This window comes from Trematomus bernacchii, unplaced genomic scaffold, assembly GCF_902827165.1.
Source record: "Trematomus bernacchii unplaced genomic scaffold, fTreBer1.1, whole genome shotgun sequence".
Taxonomy (NCBI): domain Eukaryota; kingdom Metazoa; phylum Chordata; class Actinopteri; order Perciformes; family Nototheniidae; genus Trematomus; species Trematomus bernacchii.
Window position 1 is genome coordinate 6376211 of NW_022987648.1, and position 27371 is coordinate 6403581.

The window sequence follows — 27371 nt, forward strand, 5'->3', positions numbered from 1 at the left end:
CTCGAGCCGGTTTCTCAAACGTACCTACCCTACCTTTAAGCATTTTAAAACGTATGTGGTAAGTTGCCAAAGTGCTTTGTTTTGAACGTTCATCAGTATTATAATCAAAAAGAGAAATATGAACGTTAGTTTTTACTGAAATGATCAAATAAAGTCAACATTTCAGTCTTTACTGAGCTGTGTGGGGTTTGTTCAACTATTAAAAGATGTTTGAATGGTGATATACACACTGATAGATGTTAAGGACTAACGTTTATAATAAATACATTTGTATTGATTTTAAGATATTTTCATACAATCATACGTATTGGGATCATTTGTATTAATGTGGACCGGAGGGAGAGGGTGACGAGCATAAGTTTCACTTTCCTTTTTTATTTCAATTCCAACTTTGGTCATGAAGAATATGTTTCTCTGTTGTCCCCGTTCATAAAGCATAAAACAACAGCATCAGAGCACGGTGCAGAGTCTCTATATGAGTTTACAGTAGTCCGCCATTCTTATTTTACATCCATGTTGTAGTCCGCTGTATAGAAAACTGTAGTTTCCATAGTTTCCCCACAGCAGCAGACGCACATTTATGATGTCCGCTGGCGCATCATAAACACGTCGGATAGTGAAAGTGCAGTCGGATTCTCTAAAGTACGGCAGTCTCTTCTCCTAAGTCCTTTTTAATTCTTCTATCCACTATCCAGGGTCGGCTCTAGAACAAATCGAACGGGGGGGCACACACTGCCGTCAACAACCAACACACAAACACCAACGCAACTTCAATTTAAAAAAACATGCTGTAAAGTCGATTGTCTTTCACACACATTGCAGGGGTGTAGTGCTATTTTATAGCGCACCTATGACTTGTGCATACATGCACGGTTGTGGCACGACCACCAAAACAGAAACATATGGACATAGGCCACCATATAAAAAGTGTGCAAATTTAGTATTTAGTATCATATCCATGTGAACATGTTTTAGGTGGGGGGTGGACCTCACCTCCTCTATGAGGGTCTGGGGGCATGCTCCCCCGGGAAGATTTTTTTTTAAATATTGAAGTTAAATGCATCAATCTGGTGCACTTTGAAAGCAACATTAAGAGATCTATGGATACATCTCTCAACACCCATATGAAACAGAACTGTAAACAGATGTACTTTTTCTTTATGGATATTTTACTAATCACTCCCCTTTTAAACTGTATTCTTGTGTTACTGTCCTATAGTATTTCATACCTGTTTTTCATTTATTCTCTTATTTTTTAATAACTATAATGATTATATAAAGGTGTTCCTCGCAAATACTTGTTTACATAAATGGTGACCAAACCGTTTGAGACCCACTGAGATAACTTAGACTAAAGTTAACTATCTAAACACTGAGAGAGTCCTTTACCTCACTGAGCTGACGTTATAAGATCCTCTCAGTCTGACAGGAGAGGACTCTCCTCCACCTTAACCAGATGCTAACAACAACATTCCACGTTACCGCTCGCGCACTCACACAAAATGTGCTCGTGCCACACACACACAGAGCCGAGCTTGAATGAAACAGAGACCCAGAAGTACTTGTACTGTATTGTATATCATATTATTTTCGATGGCTTTACTGTATAATCAGTATAACAGATGAACAGATCGCCACTGGGCTTTCATCTAAACACACAGCCACGTAATGATAACAAAACAAAGGTCGGGGGTCATTGGTCAAGCAACACACCAATCAGAGAGCAGCAGTGAGCACACCTCAGGCTGTGTTTTCAACAGCTTTCATCTCTTGCATTTAAATAACTCTTCAACTATCCTAATCTCTTCAATTATTACATTAAATTACTTTCATCGCTCTTCCTTCAAATTATATTTCAACTGCTTTCATCTTACACAAATCATTTCACAGTGAAATGACTTTAATGCTTCCACTTCAGCTGCTTTGACCACATACACATTAAAAAGGCCCTCTTGTGTTTTGGGGGTTTTCCATTTCCTGTAGTCTGTTATATAGGCTTTTGTGCATGTAAATGGACAAAAATGTATGTAACTTGGTTATATAGGATGGCCTGAAACGCCTCCATTGTGCTCCTTTGTTTACTTCTGTAACATAGTCACAACAGATCCGGCCAGCTAACCCGACAGAGGGTGAAAAGAGGTGCTGCAGCACAGGCATATGAGAAAAATAAAGACCTTTTTGTACATTAAAGCATGGAGACATGTCACAGTAGAGGCATTAAATACTAATATGAACCACAAGCACTTTTCCCAACAATGATTTATTGGAAGCACAAGGTTATATTAAACAAGATATTGCCAAAGAAAAGGCTTGAAATATTGCACTACAGATGTATGGGATTCTGTATGGCCCCTTGGTGCTGTAAGGGTTAAACCTTGTGAGGGACCTGGCCCCTCCTTGCTGAGCAGGCCTCTCGGATGTAACAGGAGCCTTGTGTTTTCCATTCTGCTCTCATCATGGCTGCATGGCTGTGCCGGGCTCTGGTGCAGAGGAATGGACGCTTGTTGCCTTCATACCCTAACTCTGTGGGCAGATTGTGCTCCAGGGCGGTGGGAAGCTCCCCTCCTGCCCCCGGGGCCCTCTCTGCCTTCCAGGACAAGCCTCGGACTGTGGAGGACCTGCCTAATATCAGCATCTTGGAGCTGATCTACAGGATGGTGTTTCAGGGCTTCTACAACCGTTTGCATGAGCTACAGGTAGGCCGTAGTGCACTGCATGATATCTTGACGACACACATTAGGGTTAGGGTTGGCAGCAGGAGAGTAATGCCAGATTATTTTTCCCTGCATGCATTCCAGAAATCCCTGATAAGCTCTCACTTTGGTTGACCTGCTTGAGTGCATTTACCTCCAAGAATGCATTATAGAACATGTCAGGCTGCTTATGTTACTTTTGTTTCCATAGTCACCTCCAGATAACAGCCGGTCTCAGCTGACTCACTGAGGATTGTCTGCAGGAACACTTTCTGTTTTTACGCAACACAGTGCATTGGATCAATGGGATATTTTAACATTTTGGCTTTTATGGAACCATCTATTTCTTTTCCTTTCCTCAGGAGATTGCTTAGGCAAGTTTATTTATAGACCACCTTTCAACATAAGGTAATTCAAAGTCCTTTACAAAAATGAAAAACATGAAGAAGCAAAGAGCAGGCGAAAGCAACAGCAAGAAGAAAAGTCTTCAGCATTGACTGAAAACAGTTGCAGCAGACCTGAAGTTTACTGGGAGTTTGTTCTAGATGTTTGGAGCATAATAACTGAAGAAGAAGAAGATGAAGAAGATGGACCTTTATTGAACCCTGCTTCTCCATGTTTAGTTCTGACTCGTTCTGAAAGCAGAAACATCCCAGAAGACCTGAGAGATCTGGATGGTTCATAATGTAGCAGGAGATCAGAAATATATTTTGGCCCTAAACCATTCAATGCTTTATAAACCATCAGCAGTATTTTGAGATCAATTATTTGACACACAGGAAGCCAGTGTAAAGACCTCAGAACTGGAGTGATCCACTTTCTGAGTGTCAGTGAGGACTCGAGCAGCAGCGTTCTGAATCAGCTGCAGCCGTCTGATAGATTTTTTAGTGAGACCTGTGAAGACACCATTACAGTAGTCGAGTCTACTGAAGATCCAGACTCCAAATCCTGCTTTGACATTAGTCCTTTACTCCTAGATACAGTATATCCTTCAGATGGTAGTATGCAGATGTAAGTAATTGTCTTAATGTGACTATTGAAATTCAGCTCAGAGTCCATGAGATTTCTGGCCTTTTTTTCTGTTGTTTGTAACATTGATGATTGAGGCTCAGCCCTGACTTTTATTCGTTTCTCCTTAGCTCCTAAAGGATTACCTCTGCTTATCAAATCAAATCAAATCAAATCAGGTTACACACAGGTTTCTATGTTCACTCATCTTTCTTGCATCACTTTGCCCACCATCAGATCTATAACAAGAAGCTATATGGGCCCATATACAGAGAGGGACAGAAGAGCGTGTCAGTGAACACTCCACAGCTGCTGGAGGAAGTGCTGAGGAACGACGAGAAGTTCCCCACCCGAGGAGACCTGTCCGCGTGGAAGGAATATCGGGATATGAGGGGATACGGCTATGGGCCTTTCACAGAGTAAGACTCTTAAAAACTGTTGCAATGCTTCATTCACATTTCCTTACGACCACTGGACCATGTGCAAACAATACATTGTAAAAACTTGAGAAACTTGCTTAACCCTTGTGCCCTCCTCTGGCATTTTTGTACATTTTTCCTGGACTTTTTTTTTAATGATCATTTCAGCTGTGTTTCAGCTTTTGGCATGGATTTTTGCAAGAAGTCTTCTTTTGAGTCAAATTTTTGAAATCCAATGTCGTTTACTCTTACATGTTTTGTATACTCTCGTGATGCATTTTGCACCCTCTGGACACCTTTGTGGCAAAAATGTACACCCCCCCAAAAACTGCTATTAAATCATCATACATCAATATTTGTTTTAAACAAAGATAAACATGCAGTTTGACCAAGGGCTTATTTCATTAGTGAGCAGAGAAGGCGAAAGACCTGGAGCAAAGAGAAGGAACTCAAATGAAGAAGCTTTTCAGTGCAGAAGAGACTTCAGAAATAATCTTGCAGCCTTCTTCTGCCAGCGAGCTGCAGGACTCATCTGAAGAAGACACAAGGTTTGAGGGGGGGTCTGACACTGAATGCTCTCTGGAGTCCAGCATTTCTTTGAGTTCCTCTGACCCTTCCTCTGAAAGTGGAGAGGACACTGAGGGTCCGGTCCACCATCCACCACCACGGTAGCAGCAGCTGCTGTGGGGGGCATTCTTCTCACACTCTGTGAGGACACCCTGGACACTCCGTTGTTCTCTCTCCCCTCACTGTGTGCCGGACCCTCAGTGTCCTCTCCACTTTCAGAGGAAGGGTCAGAGGAACTCAAAGAAATGCTGGACTCCAGAGAGCATTTCTGTAATAGCAGTTTTTTGGGGCGTGTACATTTTTGCCACGAAGGTGTCGAAAGGAGGACAATTTGAGGAGGGCACAGGGTTAAGAGGTTTCCAGGGCAAAGTCTTGTCATGTAAAAGAGAATGGGTGATTGGGACCAGCTGGTATTGGAAGTTTGATGTTTAAATCTCCCCTAATCGTTGACCATTAAGATTGTTAATGTCCTTTGTTGAGTCCACTTTTTAATTGACTTGATGGGTTGTAAAGGTCTGATTTCACACACCAAATACACACTGTTCTTTTTAATGTTGTGGCCTTGTGCCAAGCTTTGTTTTACTAGTTCGATTTTTTATTCAATTTTTATTTATTTTTATTTGTACCACTGCGCTTGACAAATACAATGTATTATTATTATAATTATTATTTTACTCCCACCAAATTAAATTTGAATGCAGCAAGACAGGCTTTGTCATATTTTCTTTTTTGCACCTTTAGCTTAGAATATTGCCTTGGATTTGGAAGCATTGTTTTTAATTTGGTCCCTATGAAATATCAGTTAATTCTGCAAACATACAGACTATATATCTGAATGAAAACCATTATTTTTTCACCAGATATAGTATGACTTGATAAATATAGGCAATATTAATCAAAGCTGCTGTGATTGAGTCCTGGTGACTGTATTTGTGTCCCTAGGGAGGGGGAGAGGTGGTACAACCTGAGGGTGATGCTGAACAAACGCATGCTGCATCCGAAGGAATCCGCACAGTATGGGGATGATATCAATGACGTGGTTACAGACTTCATCAAGAGGCTCTCCTACCTCCGTCAGTGCAGCCCCGAAGAAGACTTGGTGCCTGACATGGCCAATGAGCTCTATCGATTCTCACTAGAGGGTATGTAGGGAACTTGGTAGTTCATGCTAAGCTAAAGTTGTTTGCTTAATAAAGTTACTGTAAGGGTGCATGTTTATTTAACTTAGTAATCCTCCTTTAGGGTGGTGCAGTGATGACAGATTTTTGTAGGATGACCCGGAAGATAGCATAACAAGGGCTCCCTTGACAAAAAGCCAATGGGTTTTTTCCATTGGAATTTGGAATAAAGAAATAAGCAGAATTATCTCCTCAAATTAACAACAATTGTATAATTGTTTAAGGGTAATGCAATTGACTGAAGTAAAAAGTTAACATAATGCTATAAACATGCTGCATTGCGGTTGCTGGACTTCATGTCACCAAGCTAAGCTAAAGGTGGCTAATGTTTGGCTTGTTGACATTTAGTTGTCTCTTTTATCAACTTGTTAGCAGCCGCTGATTTGAAGACGCATTAAAGCCTCAGGCGTTCACCAGTGGGGTATTTACTGACATATTTTATGTCGAAGTCATAAAACATGAAAAATCTTGAGATCTTGAATTAGCCAAATACCTTATTTCGGGAATCTAACCAAAAGCTCTTTCAAAAGACCATTGACTACAAGACAAGGGAGTCTGGAAGTTCTAAAATGCTTTTCCGTGTTTAGGAGTCATTGCTGCATCACTCTTTTATCCTAGGGGCCAACCTGACCCTATTCAGTTTTGAACATTTCAAAGTAAATGCTCCTCCTCATTTCGTAGTTAACAGGAAGTGAACCTTCCTGTTCTCCAAATATTCAAACATCTTTTTATCATTTTGTCGTGACTATGAAAAAAAGCTAATCACCATAACACCGATCTAGCCTATAGTTGAAAATGAAGATATTTTCAGCCATATTAAGCTCCACCAGGTCAGGGGGGGGGGGGCTGGATTGTAGAGTAAGGGTAAATGCTGGACCAAAACATATGACACGGCAGGAAACTTGGAATATCTTTTGAGCATTGTTAGCATTCCAAAGGCTTCCTGTTGCTTCTGCCTTTGGACTTGGACACTCCCGCCAAAAAAAGGAACCCAATGAAGGCTTACAAATGATTTTCCTACTATCCCCCTACTGTTAAAAATGGGAGAGGGACCATAGTAACTTGTCATTTTAGCAGGTCATTTGTCCACTTGGAGACAGAGAGAGTCTTTATAAACAGATGTCTGCATTTATGAATACAGAATCTGACGACAATGGGACAAACATTTGGTTTTGAAAGTGTTCTAGTTCCCCTTCATAGTCAGTGTAGTCACTTGAGCAGGATTTAGTTGCATGCAGGTAAAACACGTGTGCAAAAGAGCTGGACCGCATTGCCTGAATAGCAATCGGCTATTGTCTGCAGACCATATTTTGTAACCTGGCTATTCGTGAAACAATGCCTTTTGTTGTGTGTTCAAGATTATATATTTAAGCCATTAAAATTGAATTAATAGGGTTACATTTTGGCAGATTTTTTTGTTACATTACAACCAGTTCAGTTTGACTAATCCAAAGGGAGAGCAAGTCTGCAGAAAGGTTTTTCTTATCCTGAATCATAACCTTTGCCACTCAGGTATCGCCTCCATACTGTTTGAGACAAGGCTTGGGTGTCTGGAAAAGGAAATCCCTGCAGGGACTCAAGACTTCATCCACTCCATAGGCCAGATGTTCTCCTACAACATGGCTGCGTTTCTGATGCCCAAGTGGAGCCGCAGTCTGCTGCCCTACTGGAGGCGCTACATCGAAGGCTGGGAGGGCATCTTCTGCTTTGGTGAGTCGCAGAAAAAGTGACAGCTGGTTTGACTGTCTTTGTTATGGACAACATGTACTTGTAGTGCTACTATTATAACAAGTCCATCTCCTGACAGGACAACATGTGTGCAAAGCACTTTGACAGGCAAAGTCCGACTATGAAATCACACTACTTGTGTGGACAATATTTCATTTGAGAACACAGAGGGATACTCTCCCTTACGCAAAGAAAATATATTTCCCCATATATTAACTATCAATATATTGCATTATTTTGTTTTCTGATTTACTGGTTAATTGAAAAGATTTAATAAAGGAAATCTTGCTGTTGGCTACACCAAGTGATACTGATTAATAATCAACATGAAAAACATATTTATTCATATCTACAAAATATATTGAAAATATATTGAAGATATATAGAATAATATATTGTGTTAATATATTACAATATATATATATTGAATAATATATTGTGATAATATATTGTAATATATGGGATAATACATCAGTAATTGCCGCTTTCCATATATTGAGTAATATATGTAAATATATATAATATATTGGTTGTGTATATATGTGAACATACATTTTACTATATATTAACATTTATATGGGGACATGTACTATATATATTCACAAATATATGGGGACATGTATGCTCTATATATTCAGATTTATATGGGGACATGTATGCAGAATATATTCACAATTATATGGGGACATGTACTATATATATATGCACAAATATATGGGGACATGTATGTACTATATATTCAGATTTATATGGGGGCATGTATGTAGAATATATTCACAATTATATGGGGACATGTACTATATATATATTCACAAATATATGGGGACATGTATGCTCTATATATTCAGATTTATATGGGGACATGTATGCAGAATATATTCACAATTATATGGGGACATGTACTATATATATTCACAATTATATGGGGATATGTATGCGCTATATATTCACAATTATATGGGGACATGTATGCACTATATATATTCAGATTTATAAAAGACCATGTACGTACCATATATTCTGAACATGAGTGCAATATATGTTCACAATGAGGAGAAATGCATGTTCTGATAAAAAAAATCTTTCATTTCATTTCAAACCTTTATTTATGCAGGTGAATCCCATTGAGATCATTGATCTCTTTTTCAAGGGTGACCTACTGCAAGTAGGTTCCACATGAATACATATAAACATAACAGAAAAACAAAAAAGGACATCATACAGCATATTTACAGTGACTACAGTTTACATAGCTAGTAACATTTACAGGTTCCAACAGTTTCCGATTGGATAGTATCTATCCTTGCTTTAAAAACATTTAGCGGAACCAAATTGCTCAGACTGTTCCAAGTTAGCGGAGCTGCGCATCTAAATGCTATCTTCCCTAAGACAGTCCTAGCAGTTGGCACATTTAATAAAACCACAGCATTCGATCTCAGGCAGTAGCCACTTACAATTCGCCGTGAGATCAGGGAGCAGATGTAGGAAGGAAGTTTCCCTAACATGGCTTTGTATATAAAAATGTACCAGTGACTGAGCCTCCGTACAGTTAGTGAAGGCAAACCTGCCCTTGCATACAGGGTACAGTGATGGGTTAATACTTTACAGTTTGTCACAAATCTCAGTGCACTGTGATAGGCGGCATCTAACTTGACCAGGCAATTGGCAGGTGCATTCATATAGATCAGATCACCATAGTCCAGTACAGGTAAAAAGGTCACAGTGACTAGCCTTTTCCTGGCCTCAAGTGAGAAACAGGACTTGTTCCTGGAAAAGAAACCTAGCCTAACCCTCAGTTTTTTAAGCAGGTTATTGACATGAAGTTTAAAAGTGAGACAATCATCAAGCCAGATACCAAGGTATTTGTAACAGGTAACCACTTCAAGTTTTATTCCTTGTGTAATTAAAATATCTAAAACAGGCTCTGGTGTCTTTTTAGCTTTTGAAAAGAGCATTACCTTGGTTTTATCAACATTTAAAAGAAGCTTAAGCGCTGAGAGCTGAGTCTGAATAATGAGAAGCTTAATTTGTTTTTTTCTATCAATGTGTAACAGTTATCAAAATACTCATTAAAAGAAGGACAAGGAACGAATAAAAGAAAAGGCCTATAAACAACACATTATGTCATGACTCAAGAACATTTTTATGTAATTATGTAATAAAACCCACATTTTGTAATAATCTGCTGCATTCTGTAACAGCCTGAACGCAATATAAAATAAATGTCCCTGCATTTTGTAATAAATTATTACATTTTGCAATGGTTATTACAAAATGCGTGAGTTGCCCTTTTAAAAAACTGTAATATTCATTATGTAACCATAACCAAACTGTAAATATATCCCAAAATTGATGTTGATATACATGTTGGCTAATGAATATGGTAACACTTGATCTAGTTTTGGCCAATGAAAGATATTCTACTGAAGTATTTTTAAATTATGAGTAAGGATGATTCATGGTTGAATAAATAAATAAACAGTTGTAATGTTATTGTTTGCAACTCATTTTGTAATAACCACAGCAATATGTAATAATATATTTCAAAATGTGGCGACATGTATTACATATTTGCATTGAACTTGTTTACTACATAATGGGCAAATTATTACAAAAGGAGGTGTTATTACATAATGAAGGGAAAATGTATTACATTTTGTATAGGTATAGTTAATAAATGATGCATTGTTATTTCATACAGGGCCAAAAAGAGCAGTCTGTTATCCTATTTAACAATCTTGTTTTTTGTTTCACCTGGTGACAACTTTAAACATGAGCTGATCACTCATTAAAACAATGTCCGGAACAGGGCCAAAAAAACAGTCTTGTACCCTATTTGATCGTCAATCTTGTTTTTTTCGTGCCTTTACTCACAAATTCTTGTGTTAATGGATGTTCTTATATCTGATGTCTTGGTCCCTGGATGGTGGTTTACTACAGCATCTGTGGAACAGAACAATTACAAATAATTAGAAGTTCACAAAAGACAGCAGGAATTATAACAATATCCATAATATCTATATTAAAGCATGGGCTGGCTTGGTGAATAATGTGGGAATACAAATAGTGGAAGAATAGGCTTTGTACATTTTCGTCTGAGTGTGGCGCTACTGGTTGGTATATTTTATGGAATTTGGACCAAGCATCTGCATCTGTAACAGTTCTGTTTAAAACTTTTTTTAAATGTAATTGCATTCATCTTTAAAGGTGGGGTAGGTAAGTTTGAGAAACCGGCTCGAGATACACTTTGTGTTATATTCCATGGAATGCTCTTAACATCCCGATAGCAATGAATATCTGAAGTGCTTTGACAAAAAATCCATAAAAAAATATCATCTGTGGAAGCCGTGGTACTGTAAAAAGCACATCCAATCATTTTAGCCGGCCCGGCTGAAATGACTGGATGGCCTACCTGCCTGTCAGCCTTCCATCTGTGCACAAACTTATCTCGTGCCCTCATTGGTCATGTGCGCGTTCGTGTGTGTTGGAGGAGGGGCTCTGTGAGGAAGTGGCAGATTTTTTCCGGCTGTGTATTTTCAAATTCTAGCGCACTCGAGCTGGTTTCTCCAAAATTACCTACCCCACCTTTAAAAGACTACTTTTATTGAATGAGAGTTTTACCTAGCACAATGAGCCTGGGGTGGTGGGAAGGGAGAACTGGGCCTCGGCATCGGCAGGAGTGGTAGTCGCCTATGAGTATTAGAATTTAGATGAACAAAGGCATAGAAAAACCCTGAAATATGTACTGACACAAAGCTACAACCCTCGATTTTGTAAGTAGTAGTAGTAAATACATACGTATATACAATATACAACAATACCCATAATGCAATTAGCAGTACCAGTAATAAAATAACTGAATAAATAGTAGTAGAACCTTTATTTAGCCAGGAAAATCAATTAAGAACAAATTCTTATTACAATGATGACCTGACAGGAGGCAAAAGGCGTCCTGAGGGGATGGGGTTTGGGAGGAAAAAAATAAAAAGACAGACTCCGGGCACTACAGAACCCAGGAGACAACACAATGACACAGAGCAGAGATGACAGGCATAGCAGTTAAACATATAAAATCTCTAAAACAATATTGCTGTGGTTCAATCTGTCATTAAAATAATATAGAACATTCATCCATTCAATCCTTCATGGCAAGGATAACTAAGCTGAATAGTGAATAAAGTGATATGTGAAAAGTAAAATGACAGTGAAATTAAATGACAGTGCGTTCCTTACCACTGCGATCTGGCTCCTCTGTCCTCGTATATTTTGGGTCTGATTCCTCACTACTGATGTCTGCCTCTGCATGGGCCCTCTCTCCTTATTTATTCTGTCTCAGTCACCACTGCTATCTGGCTCCTCTGTCCTCTTGACTTGTGGTTCTGCAGGCTTAGTTCGACCTATGAATTTCAACAATGCTCCTGTAAAATATATAGATATATAGTATTATGGGTCAACATTAAAATAACATACACTGGAGAGCAAAATGTGAAATGCCATTGACTGTAGGCTACATATTATCCACACAATTGTCAGCAGGGGCAATAACAACTAAAATGTGAACTAACTTGAATGCATTAGTCCACAACACATAGCCTAACGTAGAGTAGAGAATGAATGAATGGTTTCTGCAAAATACACAGAAATAGAAATAAGGTTCAAATTACAATAACTAACCAGACGATGGTTATTAATAATAAGCAACAGCAATACTAATTGTTGCTAAAACACATTAGACACGTTGCAAACACACGGCTAATAAAAGCTAAGTTAGCATCTCATCCACACACTATCATAGCTTAACTTAGCTAACTAGCTAGCATTAGCTCAATTCCTGAACAACATAGAAACTAAAAACGGGACATCAAGACTCATTAACACACTGACTGAGCAGGACACTATGCATACAATCTTATAACATTACCAACACTAAAGATCTGCATATATGCTCACATTCTTCACGAACGCATTCTCTCTGTGACGATGGTAATTATGCATGTGACGATGCGCAATAATGTCCTGAACGCACATGTGTAACCAGCTCGAAGACCCGTAGCTGAACTACTTTAGCTGTCCCTAAATGTGCCTGACTAAAACACGAACGATATAATGCAGATCAAGGAGAACAAGGGGAATTTACAAGACATAGACTAACTGTGGTTACATTACTTATGCCGCGTTTCCACTACAGCCCGCAGCCCGGTTTAAGAGGGCTGTGACGTCAGCGGCCCGTTTGTGGTTGCGTTTCCACTTGGCCTAGTACCGGCAGGCTGGTCCTAATTCACAGTTTTTCTGGCCTCATAAAATCGTGGGGCCAGGGCCAGAGGCAACCGGGCTGAGTTTGTGACGTCAACGCTCTCGGCTGCTGATTGGTCGGAGAGAATCGTCACAATCGTGCGCGAGATAATCCCTAGCGTCGCATATATATATAGCGATGCTTGCAGCATTTTTGTCAACAGAGGATTAACAATGGCAAAGAAAAGCACACCATGGTCGGTCGAGGAAGTCACGACGTTCCTCCATTACATATCTGATGAAAAGATCCAGCGGGAGCTCGACGGGATGACTCGAAATATTAAAGTATCATCCATATCTACAGCACAAACTCCAGCTCGAGCACAGACACCAACGCCGAGTGCCAGCTCGACACCGCGTGTGGTTCTAGGTAAGAAATAGGCTGGAATTGTGACTTTTAAAATAAAATGTAGACCATCCATCGTCAGTAGTAAAATAAGCTGTACCACTGTGTGCGAATGCTTAGTTACAAGTAAAGTAACTAGCTAGTAAGCAGCTAGTATATAGGGCCAGAACTTTCTTTAATTCATCCTTACTGTTCTGTTTATACATTTTATTCTTATATCCTTGTGTGACCTGTACCTGTGTTTCTTCATTGTTATTGCTAATTATTTATATTATTATCTTGTCACCCAGGCAAGAGGAGACGAGAGGAACTGGAACTGCAACTGGCCCAGCAGAAGGAACACCAGGAGCAGAACCTGGCCCAGCAGGAGAAGAACCTGGCCCAGCAGGAGAAGAGCCATGCCCAGCAGGAGAAGATCCATGCCGAGCTGAGGGAAGACCGGGCCCTGCAGGCTCAGTACATGAACCAGTCCCTGGTGGAGGCGAGGGAGGCGAGGCTGTTGGAAGCCACCTTGAGAAGGGAGGAGATGGCTCGCGTAGAGAGCTTTAATGCATCCTTCATGCGCACTATTTGCCAGGTGCTAGGGGGAACGTCCGCTCAGTCTCCTCCGCCTCTGTGAACCAATAACCTATGGCTGTAGTTTCTTGTATATTTTTTATCTGTAATACAATACAATCATTTTTTTTTTTGTATAATGCCATGCCTTTTTTATGCTGCTGCAAGAAAACACTTTGTGTTCAATAAAGTGACTTATCTTATTGCTTGTTGATAAATAATTGCACCCAACAGCGATCACACAGAAAGATGGCATCATCTAGGCGTCCCTCGTCAGTCAGAAATATCATGTTTGTTTGTTTGTAGCCTTTATTTATCCAGGTTAAAAAAATCCCATTGAGATCAACGATCTCTTTTACAAGGGGGACCTGCGGTACATTGAGTTACACATATAAAAACAAACAGAAAACAAGAGGACATCACAACATAATTACAGGGGTATACATTAGCATCTATTTACATTTGCAGGTATCCAATAACATTTCATCCAGCCGTGCTTTAAAACGATGCAAGGGAATCAAAATGCTCAGTTTCAATGTTTTTTGCATGGTGTTCCAAGCCAGAGGAGCAGCGCACATAAAAGCTTTAGTACCTAAAACAGTCCTAGCACTTGGCACATGTAATAAAAACACATCCTGTGATCTCAGGCAATAGCTACTTGCCACTCTGTGAGATCAAGGAGCAGATATAAGAAGGTAGTTTACCCAGCATGGCTTTGTAGATGAACATGTACCAATGACTGAGCCTCCGAACAGTAAGTGAAGGCAGACCTGCCTTGGCATACAGGGTACAGTGATGAGTAAGTGCTTTACAGTTAGTAACACATCTCAGAGCGCTGTGACAGGCGGCATCTAACCTTTCCAGGCAATGGGCAGGTGCATTCATATAGATCAGATCACCATAGTCTAGCACAGGTAAAAAGGTCACAGAGCCTTTTCCTGGCTTCAAAAGAGAAACAGGACTTGTTTCTGAAAAAGAAACCTAGTCTAACCCTCAGCTTTTTAAGCAGATTAGTGACGTGAAGTTTAAAAGTAAGACAATCATCAAGCCAGATACCAAGGTATTTATAATAGCTAACCACTTGGAGTACTTGTCCTTGCATAGTCACAATATCCAAAGCAGTCTCTGGAGTCTTTTTAGCTTTAGAAAAGAGCATTACCTTGGTTTTCTCAACATTTAAAAGAAGCTTTAGTTCAGAGAGCTGAGTCTGAATAATGTTAAAAACAGCCTGTAATTTAACAACAGCCTCCTTAATGGAGGGACCTGCACAGTACATCACGGTGTCATCCGCATAAAAATGCAAAGTAGCTTCATCCACATTACATATTTTGTAATGGTATTATGAATACATGTAGTAAAAATTACTCAATTGTAATACCCTCGTTGTGCTAGACTCATACATTGCTTATATATTTAAAAGAGAACAAAATAAACTATAACTACACTGTAGCTATGTTCGTATGACAAAATACAAAACCTTGAAGCTGAATATAGTTCTGTGTTTTACACTGTTGTATTTATGTTTATAGTTTGCTTAGATTATTATTATTTTTATGGGGCAGTAAATACTGGTGCTTGAAATTCAAATATTTACTAAATAGTCAATTCTGATAACATTTCTTGGGTTTAAATAATTTGACAAACACATGTATGTGAAACATTCTTTTTTTATTTATGTTCAATACCATACAATGACTTTATGGATTCAGGTAGCGCATCAGACCCTCTCGTATGTCCCTGCCCTCCTCCTCTGCACCTTGTGCCACTGCTACCCCTGGCTCTGCTGCTGCTGGTGCATCCCACCCATCATCATAGGTCTCTCCATGACTCTCGCAGAGGTTATGCAGAGCACAGCATGTCAGCACCATTGATTTAACAAGTTTCACATCACAGTCATTTCTTTTCATGAGGCAACGCCACCTTCCCTTCAGTCTACCAAAAGCGTTTTCAACCACTACCCGTACTCTGCAAATCTTCTTGTTGTATGTCACATGTTCTTCTGTTAGCCGTCCAGTGTCAGCGAAGGGTTTTATGAGCCAGTTTTGCAAGGGATAGGCATTGTCTCCCAGGATGTAATAGCCAGCATTCACCCCACCAATATTCCTGGTGCAAGCTGGAAAGTAGTTGCCACGACTGGCCAACTCCCACAATGTGGACAGTCTCAAAACCCGAGCGTCATGCATGCTCCCAGGCATTCCTGCAAACACATTCCAGAAATGTCCCTTACCATCAACAACTCCTTGAAGGATGATGGAGTGCCAGCCTTTACGGTTGAAATAGTCACAGTGGTATTCCTGTGGTGCCAAGATGGGTATGTGTGACCCATCAATAGCACCTACACACTGAGGGAGCCCCCACCTGTTCTCAGTGTAGGCAGCCATTTCTGCAAATTTCTCCCGGTCTGGTGAACGAATTAGTTCCGGTACTAACAACGTCTCTGCAGCAGCACAGAAGTCTTGCACACACCGGCACACAGTTGTCTTGCTCACTCCGAAAAAGATGTCCTATGCTTCTGTAGTCACAGCCGGTAGCAAGCTTCCACAGTGCGATGGCCACTCTCTTCTTAAAAGGTATACACACGCGGAATGATGTGTCCTGTTTCTCCATCGCTGGCCGCAGTTTGTTGCACAGGTAGACGTAGGTTTCTTCAGACATCCTGAAGTTCTCCACCCACTGAGTGTGTGTGAAAGATGGAACAATCACATTCCACCACTCGGTAGCTCGGTCGACCATCCAAACGCATGGTCTAGGGCGGCGAAGTAACTTCTGAAATACACAAACAAAAGCATACATATTTTAATACGTAAAAGTGGTAGCTACAATTAATTAAATACTTGAAATTCTTTGGTCGTATGGGGAGCGTGAGCCTAAACACATTGCTAGTTAGCGAACGTTAGCTTACCAAGTAGCATTGTAGTCTCGAAGAAGTATTGGTAGCAGTAGTAGTAGTAGTAGTAGTTAGAGTCCTCCAGTAGTCTCTGCGGGCTGCCAGAACTCTCGCGTCAGCTGCCTCTATACCTCGTCTTGCTACAAGTCGCCTCTTTCGAGTCATCTCTTGACTATTTGTTGTGATAAAGAACCACACAGCAAGCAACAAGCCAACGATCTTCTCAACATCCTCCATTGTTGTGTGTTGTGTCGCTTTGTCGCATTGAAGATGACGTCACGGCAGTTTTAAGCAGCGTCGCTCCGCCTACACTGCGTTACTATAGATACTGACCCGGTTCCTAAACTGTAATGGAAACGCGCCACAAAGTGAGCTGGTCCTAACGAGGCCGGGCGCGGCCAAAGGAGGCCGAGCGGGGCCGAGCGAGGCTGTGTAGTGGAAACGCGGCATTAACTAGCTCATCGTCGTCACCAGTCAGAAAATGTCCGTTAGCCGTGGGGCTAGTTTTCGCTATGTTAAACTCCATTGACTTATGCTAAAATGTTAGCGATCTAAAGGTCCGCTATTTTTGGCTGTTTTGGGTCGACTTCAGTTGACTGTAAAATCGAAAATCTTCGAAATTGAATGTTCACAAAGCTGCGGACCGGTTATACACTCATACACGAGGGAACTAACATAGCTAATTTAACTAACGTTAGCTAATGTAGCTGGTGTAGTGCCGAGAGACGGGACATACGGATTAAGCAACTAGACTACTTATAGTGTACATGCAGAATTATTTCAATTTAAAATAGTTTTAAATGCTCACACACATACCTGACTCTGGTGCTGTATTTTCCTCTCGTTTCTTTTTAATTTTCCGTTTCGAAGCACCTGATGAATGCTTTCTCTTTGACACTCAGCGACAGAATCAACAGACAGAGGCAGCAACGCAGATTTGAATCTGCCAATCAGATCAATCTATTGCTGGAGAGGGGGGGGGGGGCTCCCCGAAATCAGCCGGAAGTGGCGCATTCGAATACTGTTTGGGCTGTCTGCCGTGGATGGGCTGCGTTCCACTCCAAATAGCCGGTCGGCCGTAATATATGCATAGATATATATGCGTGCATATATTCATATATATATGCGTGCATATATGCATATATATATATTTATATATATATATATATATATATGAATATATATATGCGTGCATATATGAATATATATATGCGTGCATATATGCATATATATATGCGTGCATATATGTGTGTGTCTATATATATTTATAAACTGTATATTATTTTCCATCATTCAATGGACAATTTGTACTTTTTTTATATGTAGGCTACCATCAAACATATGTTCATATATAAAGTGGGTAACTATACAAAACGAAGTGAGATAACTGTTTATGAATATCTGTTCAATTTTATGTAAACTCATGAAAGATAAATGAGTGTTTCAATAAAACTATTACATATAAATGTATAGTGCAGTTTTTGTTTTCATTGCAATATATTTTTTTTATATGTATCAATATATAGCCATACATGGTCCATGCATATATTGCAATATATTTAAAAATATAAGGACTACTTTCCCATATATGGAAATGTATGATCCAATATATTGTATTATATTTACCAATATATTACAATATATTTTTGTTTCATAAGGGCTGTTTGTAAAGATATCTGTTGACATATGGACAAGGCTTAAGTGTATCTCTTTCAATCCATTGAGTCAAAATGAATGTCCGAAGGGAACAACTTAGGACATTCAGTACAAAAGCAAAGTACAGAATGTGCTCATGCATTAAATTAGTACAGCAGATAAGCACAACAATTGTGCATTTTATGAGAAAAGCATGACATTTCTAACATAGTTAGTGCATACCATAAGGTTTATTTTCAGATGTGGAGGGAAGTCAGATTTGACCTGTGAGGACCGTGAGAGGTCAAATCCAAGATGGCCGCCAGTCTCTCGGGTCAAATGTTCAAACACGCTTAATTTTGGAACCAAACACTGTAGAAAAACATTTAACGTGTCATATCCAACTAAATTAGGGATGCCCAATCATTTGGTGATACTTTTGAGATCGCCAGAATTCAAGAAAATGAATTTAGGTGAAGATAAAGGTAGAAATTGACCAAAAATAAGCTGTCAATCAGTTGAAATTTGCTAAATGTGTGTGTGTGTGTGTGTGTGTGTGTGTGTGTGTGTGTGTGTGTGTGTGTGTGTGTGTGTGTGTGTGTGTGTGATGTGGTATAGTATATTCCAGTGGATTTATGGTCACCCAGCGCTAGCATTAATACAGAGACTGGAGGAATATGGCTTTACTTGGCACAGTCTGCATGCTGAAGAAAACATTTGTTTTTGGTTTTTTTTTGTCTTCAAATACATACTTACATGATTGTGACGAGCATAATATTTGTTCCCCGCCCAACTCTCTAAGTCTAAGTGCTTGAACTATATATACTATGTATAAATGGATGGAACTATCAACAAAACAACAGCGTTTTATTCCCCAATGTCATATTTAATAGAAAAATAATGATGCACCTCTTATTGGAGAAAGAAGAATGGGGAACAGAAAGGTTTAGAGAGGGACAAACTGCTGAAAGAATGTAAACCAAAGAGGGAGATGGAAAACAGTTCCATGTAGAGCACAAACAGCTCTCTTAACCCTCGCTGTTATAACAAAGGGCTGCAGTCAACTACAAGGTTCATCGCTGTCCCTTTCCACTTATAGAGGGTTGGGGTTCGATTCCCTGCCTGTCCACCTATAAAACGCCCAAGGTAGCGCAGCTTTTTTTCTGTTCTTTAGTGACTCACATGGACAGTTAGAGGTCATGCAAATAAAGGGTTATGTATGTTGTGTGTGTGACAGAGAGTGCAGAGAGAACATGGGCAAAGGGGATTTGTTTGTCCTAGCATGGCTGTACAATTACAAATACAAAGGTTTACCCATTTAGACTCCATGGTATGGAGAACAAAACTCATTTTAAATTACTCTAAGGATATAACAAGTTTTATCCGAGCAGGACATAATATTGGAATTATTACTTTTAAAATATATATTATGCACACCATTTCGTTGTCGTGGTGGCAATAAATGGTTATAAAGGGATGAACAGGGACTATACTATAAGGTGAACTAAATTCAAGCTCAAGCAAATGTGCAAGGAGCCTTCCTTTTATGTAGAAAATCAATTAACTTAAATATCTCTGATAATAAACTTAATTTGGATCCCTTGTAGTCATCCTCTTAAGATCTACAACCCATACATAACAGCGGAGACATGATAAATGTCCACACTGATGCTACACTAATCCTGTACCGAAGCCCTTTTTAATTTGTGGTTGTACGGGATATTTTCAACCTGAAATAACTTAAAATCATGAGAGAGTAAACAACAAAAAAATGCTAAATATTCCAATATTTCGCATTAAAAAATACAGTAGCAATTTTGCAACAATTGCAACATTAGCTAAATAAAACGTTTGAAAATAGATAGGTGCTTGCTAATTCTTAAAATATGAATTTGACATAATTTCCTGTTTTGCTAAGGTTGCTTTTTAGTGAAATACTTCGACAAAAATTAAATACAATACATAACTGCGCCATCTGCCACACACACACACACACACACACACACACACACACACACACACACACACACACACACACACACCGCAAATTTCAACTGATTGACAGCTTATTTTTGGTCAATTTCTACCTTTATCTTCACCTAAATGCATTTTCTTGAATTCTGGCAATCTCAAAAGTATCACCAAATGATTGGGCATCCCTAATTTAGCTGGATATGACACCTTAAATGTTTTTCTACAATGTTTGGTTCCAAAATTAAGCGTGTTTGAACATTTGACCCGAGAGACTGGCGGCCATCTTGGATTTGACCTCTCACGGTCCTCACAGGTCAAATCTGACTTCCCTCCACATCTGAAAATAAACCTTATGGTATGCACTAACTATGTTAGAAATGTCATGCTTTTCTCATAAAATGCACAATTGTTATAATATGAGAGCTTATCCGCTGTACTAAATAGTTAATAGTCAACTTCAAGTTCTGTTCTTTTCAGTTCTCTATTAAACTATAACTAAAAAGTGTTAGCAGCTTTACAGACTGTTGATCTTAAATCCAATTAGCTCTACCGATTCTCACCTGAGGGTATGTAGAGAACTTGGAAGTTAATGCTAAACTAAAGCGGTTTTCTAAGTCAAGTTTAGGGTGCATGTTTATTTAAATATTGGGCACTTGTTAATCCTCCTATAGAGTGGTGCAGTGATAGCGTATTTTTGTAGGATGACCCGGAAGTAAGCATCACAAGGGCTCCCTTGACACAAATCCAATGGGGTTTTTCCATTGGATTTTGGAATAAAGAAAATGAGACTCAGCAGGATTATCTCCTCAAATGAATGTAGTATAATCGTTGAAGGGTAATGCAATTGTAAAAAGTGAACATAATATTATAAACATGCTACATTAGTTAGGAAGTTAACCTTCCTGTTCTCCAAATATACAAACATCTTTTTACCCTTTTGTCGTAACTATGAAAAACTATAACTAAAAAGTGTTAGCAGCTTTACAGACTGTTGACTCGCTGAACACCAAACACCCAGACTATATAAGCAGCTAATGTGTTTCTATCAGGGTTAATGCAACACACTCTCACTCCCTAAACGTCCAGGAGCGACGCTTGGTCAGGGTCCCGTGACATGCAGTTGGGACACGCCGAGGCTCCTTCAGCTTCATAAACGGACGCAAAGAGCTTTCAACTACTAGACCGCTGGGTCATGTTAAGACCATCTTTTCTGTGTTGCTGTGGGTTTTTTACATCGCTTTTGTGTTACAAATATCAAAACAATAACAGAATATATCCGTCGTAAACTAAACCAGAAACAGCAGTATATTTTATTTTGTTAACACTGTAAACTTGACAGCTTTTTAACCCGCACCTCCTACTGGTTAAAGCACGTTATTACACGTTTAGAGTCATTGCAATGCAGGTAGATTGTGTTGCTTTTTAATGACTGTTTAAAATGCCTTTTTCTTAATGTCTTTCATTTTTGTAAAGCACTTTTGAATGTGTTATATTTTATGAAAAACATTTAAATATTAAGAGTATATACAAAATATGAGGAAAGTAGAAGGTCAATGATAGAAATATAGAATAGAAAATATCAAGAAGATACTGTAAATGATATCTAGAATAAAACAGTTTAGTGCCGGATGTACAAAGATATTAATAGGAGGATGTGCAAAACAGACAAACTAATTAGGCTATATTTAAACATTAAATAATACTTTAGGTTAAGGTCTTCTTTTAAATACATGTAAGCAAAAAGCTTTGGGGGTATCTATATTAAGCCTGACAAAGTACTTAACGTTTAATATATTGCATGGTTTGTTTTGGGACTTGACAATCAACTTTCCTATGTTGAAGCACTTATTTTAACCGATATTATACATATTTATTATACTCTTATAAGATGTATGTAGATAGAATAAGAAATGTGTAGAATATGACAGTTTAATGGTGGAGGTACACACATATTGATAGATCTCTTGTTGAGGAACCTATGACCCAAGTTTGTCATCATTGCATAACTACACCGTAGTTGTGTATATGATATTTCAATAAACCTTTGAAAATCTTGAAATCTTGAAAGGGATGTGCAAAATAGCCATTATATACAGTTTTTGATGAACAATTAGAGAATAACGAGTAATGAATATGCTTTATAGGGATCTGCAGATACATTTTTAGTCTTCTCAAGCACCCACTACCAAATATCTCGCCTGATTGTTTGACAATCACCTTCACTGAATTTTACTCAGGTGTAACTAAAGTCTGATGTAAGGGTTGTTTATATTTCACATCATTAATCCAAATCTGTAAAGTAACTAAAATAAATGTAGTAAAAATACCAGGTTAACCTTAAAGAAAGCCCTCAGGATTATAAAAGACCCCCATCACCCCAGCCACAAACTGTTCTGTCTGCTGCCGTCTGGCAGGCGGTACCGCAGCATCCGGACTAAAACCACCAGACTCAGGGGGGGGGGGGGGGGGGGGGTGGGTAGGACACGTTCGAGTCTTGATTTGGATAGTGTGCCGTCGATGGGTTTCATTCCATTTCAAACTGCTGTTTGACACCGGTGTAAACTTCGCACACTGCCACTCCAACATCCAATCACAGAGCTTGAGAACTGATCACGGGGTTTGTCAAACAAAGCACATGGTGTAGTCCCAAACGATAGCTGAGGATTCTGGGTAGTGTAGTGTCTTCTGCCATCCTAAACTCAGAAAAAATATTTGTTTCTCCGAATCGAAGGAGGAAACACAAAAGCATTGCACACAATTTAAACCAATCAATGTTGTGTAATTAACAAGGATAATCTGGTGTTTTTGAGTTGATGAGTAGTGCAGATATCAATGTAAAATAAATCGACAGTAAGGAGAATAGTTACTTCCGGGTGTAAAATCCTCCGTTATCCAATGGGAATGGACGCTCACATTGCCTTTAAATGCCGCCGACATGGACCGATGCGGTGCTTCCCTGAGCGTCAAATACCGCCGCCGATGGGAATACATTGCAATCAGTTGGCGTCCCAACTGCACGCCACGGGACTCTGACCAAGCGTCGCTCCTGGACGTTTAGGGAGTGAGAGTGTGTTGGTTAATGTGGTGCAAGGCTAAGCAGGGCTTTTTGGACAAATCCAATTATGTAATCAATACTAACATTACCTGGCAGCTTTCACTAAATCTGCGCCCACTTTTTATTAAAGATACAGTAGCGTGGAGGAAGTAGCAGTAATGTCATATAATTCAATGTAAATGCATGTTAACATTTTCTTTGCAGGTCCTCTGGATAAGAATCAGGCTAAAGATAAACCAAACATCTTTCTCAAATACCTCAGCTGAAGCTAAACGGATAGCCGGAGCTTTTAGTTGTTAGAGCTTACATGGACAACAATAACACATGAAACTCTGCACTTATTTTAGGTAAAAAGTTGATTGACAAAAAGATGGAGGTCATCCAGCAGCGTGTGGAGAACAACCAGGAAGTGGAGGGGGAATACCTAACATACCTCCTGTCAAACACTCAGATGAGCACCAAAGACGTGTATGGCAGCATCACTGAGCTCCTTTTAGCTGGGATGGACACGGTATGACACAAAGATGACATTCTGAAAAAAACATGTCAAATATCAGAAACTAAGCTGGGCTTCCACTCAAATTCAAAATGTTTGTAATGTTAGTACACCTTTTTTACAGGTGTGCATCTTTATGCCCGTTTATTAAATGCCTTTTCTTCTTTATTCTTAAGACCTCCAATACCCTCACATGGACCTTTTACCTGCTGTCCAGGAACCCTCACACCCAGGACAGACTTTATGAAGAAGTGTCCACAATGGTGCCAGCAAAGCGGATCCCCTCCGCTGCTGAGGTCACTCGGATGCCATATTTAAAGGCTGTTATCAGGGAGGCACTGAGGTGAGACTGGTTTTGGTTTCATGATGGCTGAAGGTTCATAGAAACACATATCTGCATATGAAAACAAATTCTGCTGGTAACAGGACAGGATGTTGGTATTGGACGTGACATGCTTTCCTTGTAGTCTTTTTGTAGGGCATGTAACCAATCCTGTTTTAGTGTGCCTGAGATGTTGAACGTGTCAGACAAAATGCAATCTTAGAACCCATCGGCTATCTGACAAGGATTTAGCTTTTTGTAGATAACAAAATTAACTGTAAATACGGTGTAAACCGGCGACTTTAAAATAGGTGTTTCTTATCTGCAAGTCCATTCTCAAGTCTCAACTATAGACTGTATAAAATATGCACGTAGTCTCCCGGATGTCACCCTTGGGTATATGAAGAGCTGTTTAAAGCCTTTGCCTCATCCTCGCTGTTTGCGGGGATGAGGCAGGTCCGGGTAATGCAGTAGAACAGTAACTAGTTATATAAGACTATATTAGCTATAGACCCCAAAAACCTTTTTCCCATCCTGTAAACATGTATAATTATGCTACAAAGTTGGGAATTTTCACTTGGGGTTCAATGTGGATTCCCAGACTTTTGTAGCCAGGCTCAATTATGGCGCGTTTCCACTACAGCGCGCAGCCCGGTTTAAGAGGGCTGTGACGTCAGCGGCCCGTCTTTGGTTGCGTTTCCACTTGGCCTAGTACCGGCCGGCGGGTCCTAATTCACAGTTTTTCTGGCCTCATAAAATCGTGGGTCCAGGGCCAGAGACAACGAGGCTGAGTCGGGCTGAGTATGCTAAACTAGAGAGAGCGTCGCTGGCAAGGGGGATACAACTACAACAAGATGGACATATTTGACCGTGATTTAATTGTAATACACGTTTCAAAATGATGCCGAAGTAACAACATACTGATACCGGTTAGTAAAAACCATGAATTAATGCTTTGTCAAGTCTGCAGACAGACGGCAGGTGAAAAACCTTTTAAAATGCTTGTTGTCTAAATGGAGATCGGCTAAGCTAACGCAGTATATGCTCCGACCGTCCACACTCACAACAACGGCCTATACAGACATAAATAAAGCAGCGACTGTATTCACCATGACACAGGCAGTCTGTGGTTTGTACTTGTTTAACTTTTGTCTAGTTTCTGAACATATATGTGGAGCTGTGAGCTCTGAGTGCTAACAGCTAACGGCTGTGTTGTTTTTCTGGGGTCCTCTGAAGATCACGTCACGGCTCCGCCTACACTGCGTTACTATAGATACTGCCCCAGTTCCTAAACTGTAATGGAAATGCGCCATAAAGTGAGCCAGTCCTAACGAGGCCCAGCCATACCGAGCGGGGCCGAGCGAGGCCATGTAGTGGAAACGCGCCATTAGCCATTTGAGGAAATGCATTCTTAACCCTGTTATCGGCACGCCAAACTAGAATCCCAGAAATATGAGCCGTTGCTCCTGTCACACCAATGGGTTCTAAGATGAAATCAATTTCCAGAAAGGCCATCAGCCTTGTATCTTTGTACATTCTTACTTTTCCTACATGCAACAAGAACAAGCCTAAACCAAATGACCTGATTTATTCCTGTTCTGCAGGATGTACCCTGTAGTTCCTGTGAATGCAAGGATCATTGTAGAGAAGAGTGTTGCTATTGGTGGATATACATTTCCAAAGAAAGTAGGTCTGCTTTGTATTTTTAACCATTATTAAACTATTTGTACTTTTTGAGTACTTGTTCAGAGTTTCATTGTTGTATTTCTTGACTGTTGTCTCTCCAGACCGCTTTCACGCTTCACCACTATGCCATCAGCCATGACGAGGAGACATTCCCAGAGCCGTTCACATTTAAACCGGAGAGATGGCTCCGTGACGGACATGTGAGGCCCAACCCCTTTGCCTCCATCCCTTTTGGCTTCGGAGTGAGGGGCTGTGTGGGTCGGAGGATTGCTGAGCTAGAGATGTATATGGTTCTGTTTCGGGTAAGTGACTAACAGGAAATCCCTTTACAACATCTACAGATTACACATGATTGGATGTAGAGCTCCATGCCATCAAACAACAGAGAAACAGTGCTTTGAAAAAAGACATGAACAGCGTCTTTTGGGGTGAAATAAGGTTCCTATTAACACATTTGAAAGAGAAACAGTTAGTTTTTTATTTGTGTTTTGCCCATGGCCTTATTCAGTCTGAACTTCATATTTTTATTTTTCCTCTAGGTAATCAGGCACTTTGAAATCAAGCCAGACCCAACGATGGGAGAGTTGAAATGCATCAACCGCACTGTTCTGGTACCGGACCAACCACTCAGCCTTTACTTTGTGGACAGATGATGTGAAAACACGGTGTTTTAATGCAAATGTTACAAATGAAAGAAAAATGTGTTTTGCAGAAGAATATTTGATATCGTAGGAGAGCGACCCAGGTTTGGATCCTTTGCTATGACAAATATAAGTATGTATAATTCACATTTTTAAACATAAATCCTCTATATCGTAAATGCTCTAATCACTTTTAAGTAAAAGCTCTTTGTAGTCCAACAATGTGGTTGAGGAATTTTGTCAGCGCTTCATACTTGTAATAAAGAGTCAAATATTATTTTGTATTACAAATGTCACAAAGTTGGTAGGAAGCTATTTAAAGATGAACAGAATTTGAATGAAAAGTGAACATAAATCATTTCCAGACTCTTTTCTAGTCCTTTTTTAGAAAGGTCTTATATCTAACCATATGGTTACACTTTCTTTATCAAAGTAAAGCCTTATATATTTTGTATGCATTGCTTAACCTTTTATTGCTATACCTATATGACATTAAACCTTTTCAATCTTGAAATATAAATAATGTTGTTGTGATGAATCTGAGGAACAACCCCTCCTTCTCTCTGTATGAAACACACCAGCATCAGTTTAAACAGCTCATTTGTGAAACTGCAATGACTCCAGGAACATGATCCAATCTAAAGGTTAAACCTACTTCTACTCCACTATAATTAAAAGGCAATTCATGTTATTCTATTCCACTACATTTGTAGTGACAACAGCTTTCGCTGCTTTTAACAAAAAGCATCTTTAAAAATTAAACTAGTGGACTTACTCTTTAAGTCACAAACAAGAGTCAAATTATCTAAACATTTTAGAAAAGTCACTAAAATACTGCAACAATATTATCTAGAAATGTCACATAAATATAATTAAATATTAAATACAC

General features: G+C 39.5%; 1 protein-coding gene across 1 annotated transcript; it reads left to right on the forward strand.

The window, feature by feature from the left end:
• The first annotated feature begins 1433 nt into the window (after window positions 1-1433).
• On the forward strand, window positions 1434-26967 carry LOC117485949 (sterol 26-hydroxylase, mitochondrial). Its single transcript, XM_034134656.1, has 9 exons — window positions 1434-2696; window positions 3939-4120; window positions 5630-5829; window positions 7378-7575; window positions 23685-23848; window positions 24010-24176; window positions 25760-25841; window positions 25943-26143; window positions 26381-26967. The coding sequence occupies exons 1-9, from the start codon at window positions 2457-2459 to the stop codon at window positions 26492-26494; spliced, it is 1548 nt and encodes a 515-aa protein (XP_033990547.1). The 5' UTR covers window positions 1434-2456; the 3' UTR covers window positions 26495-26967.
• Window positions 26968-27371: the final 404 nt, after the last annotated feature.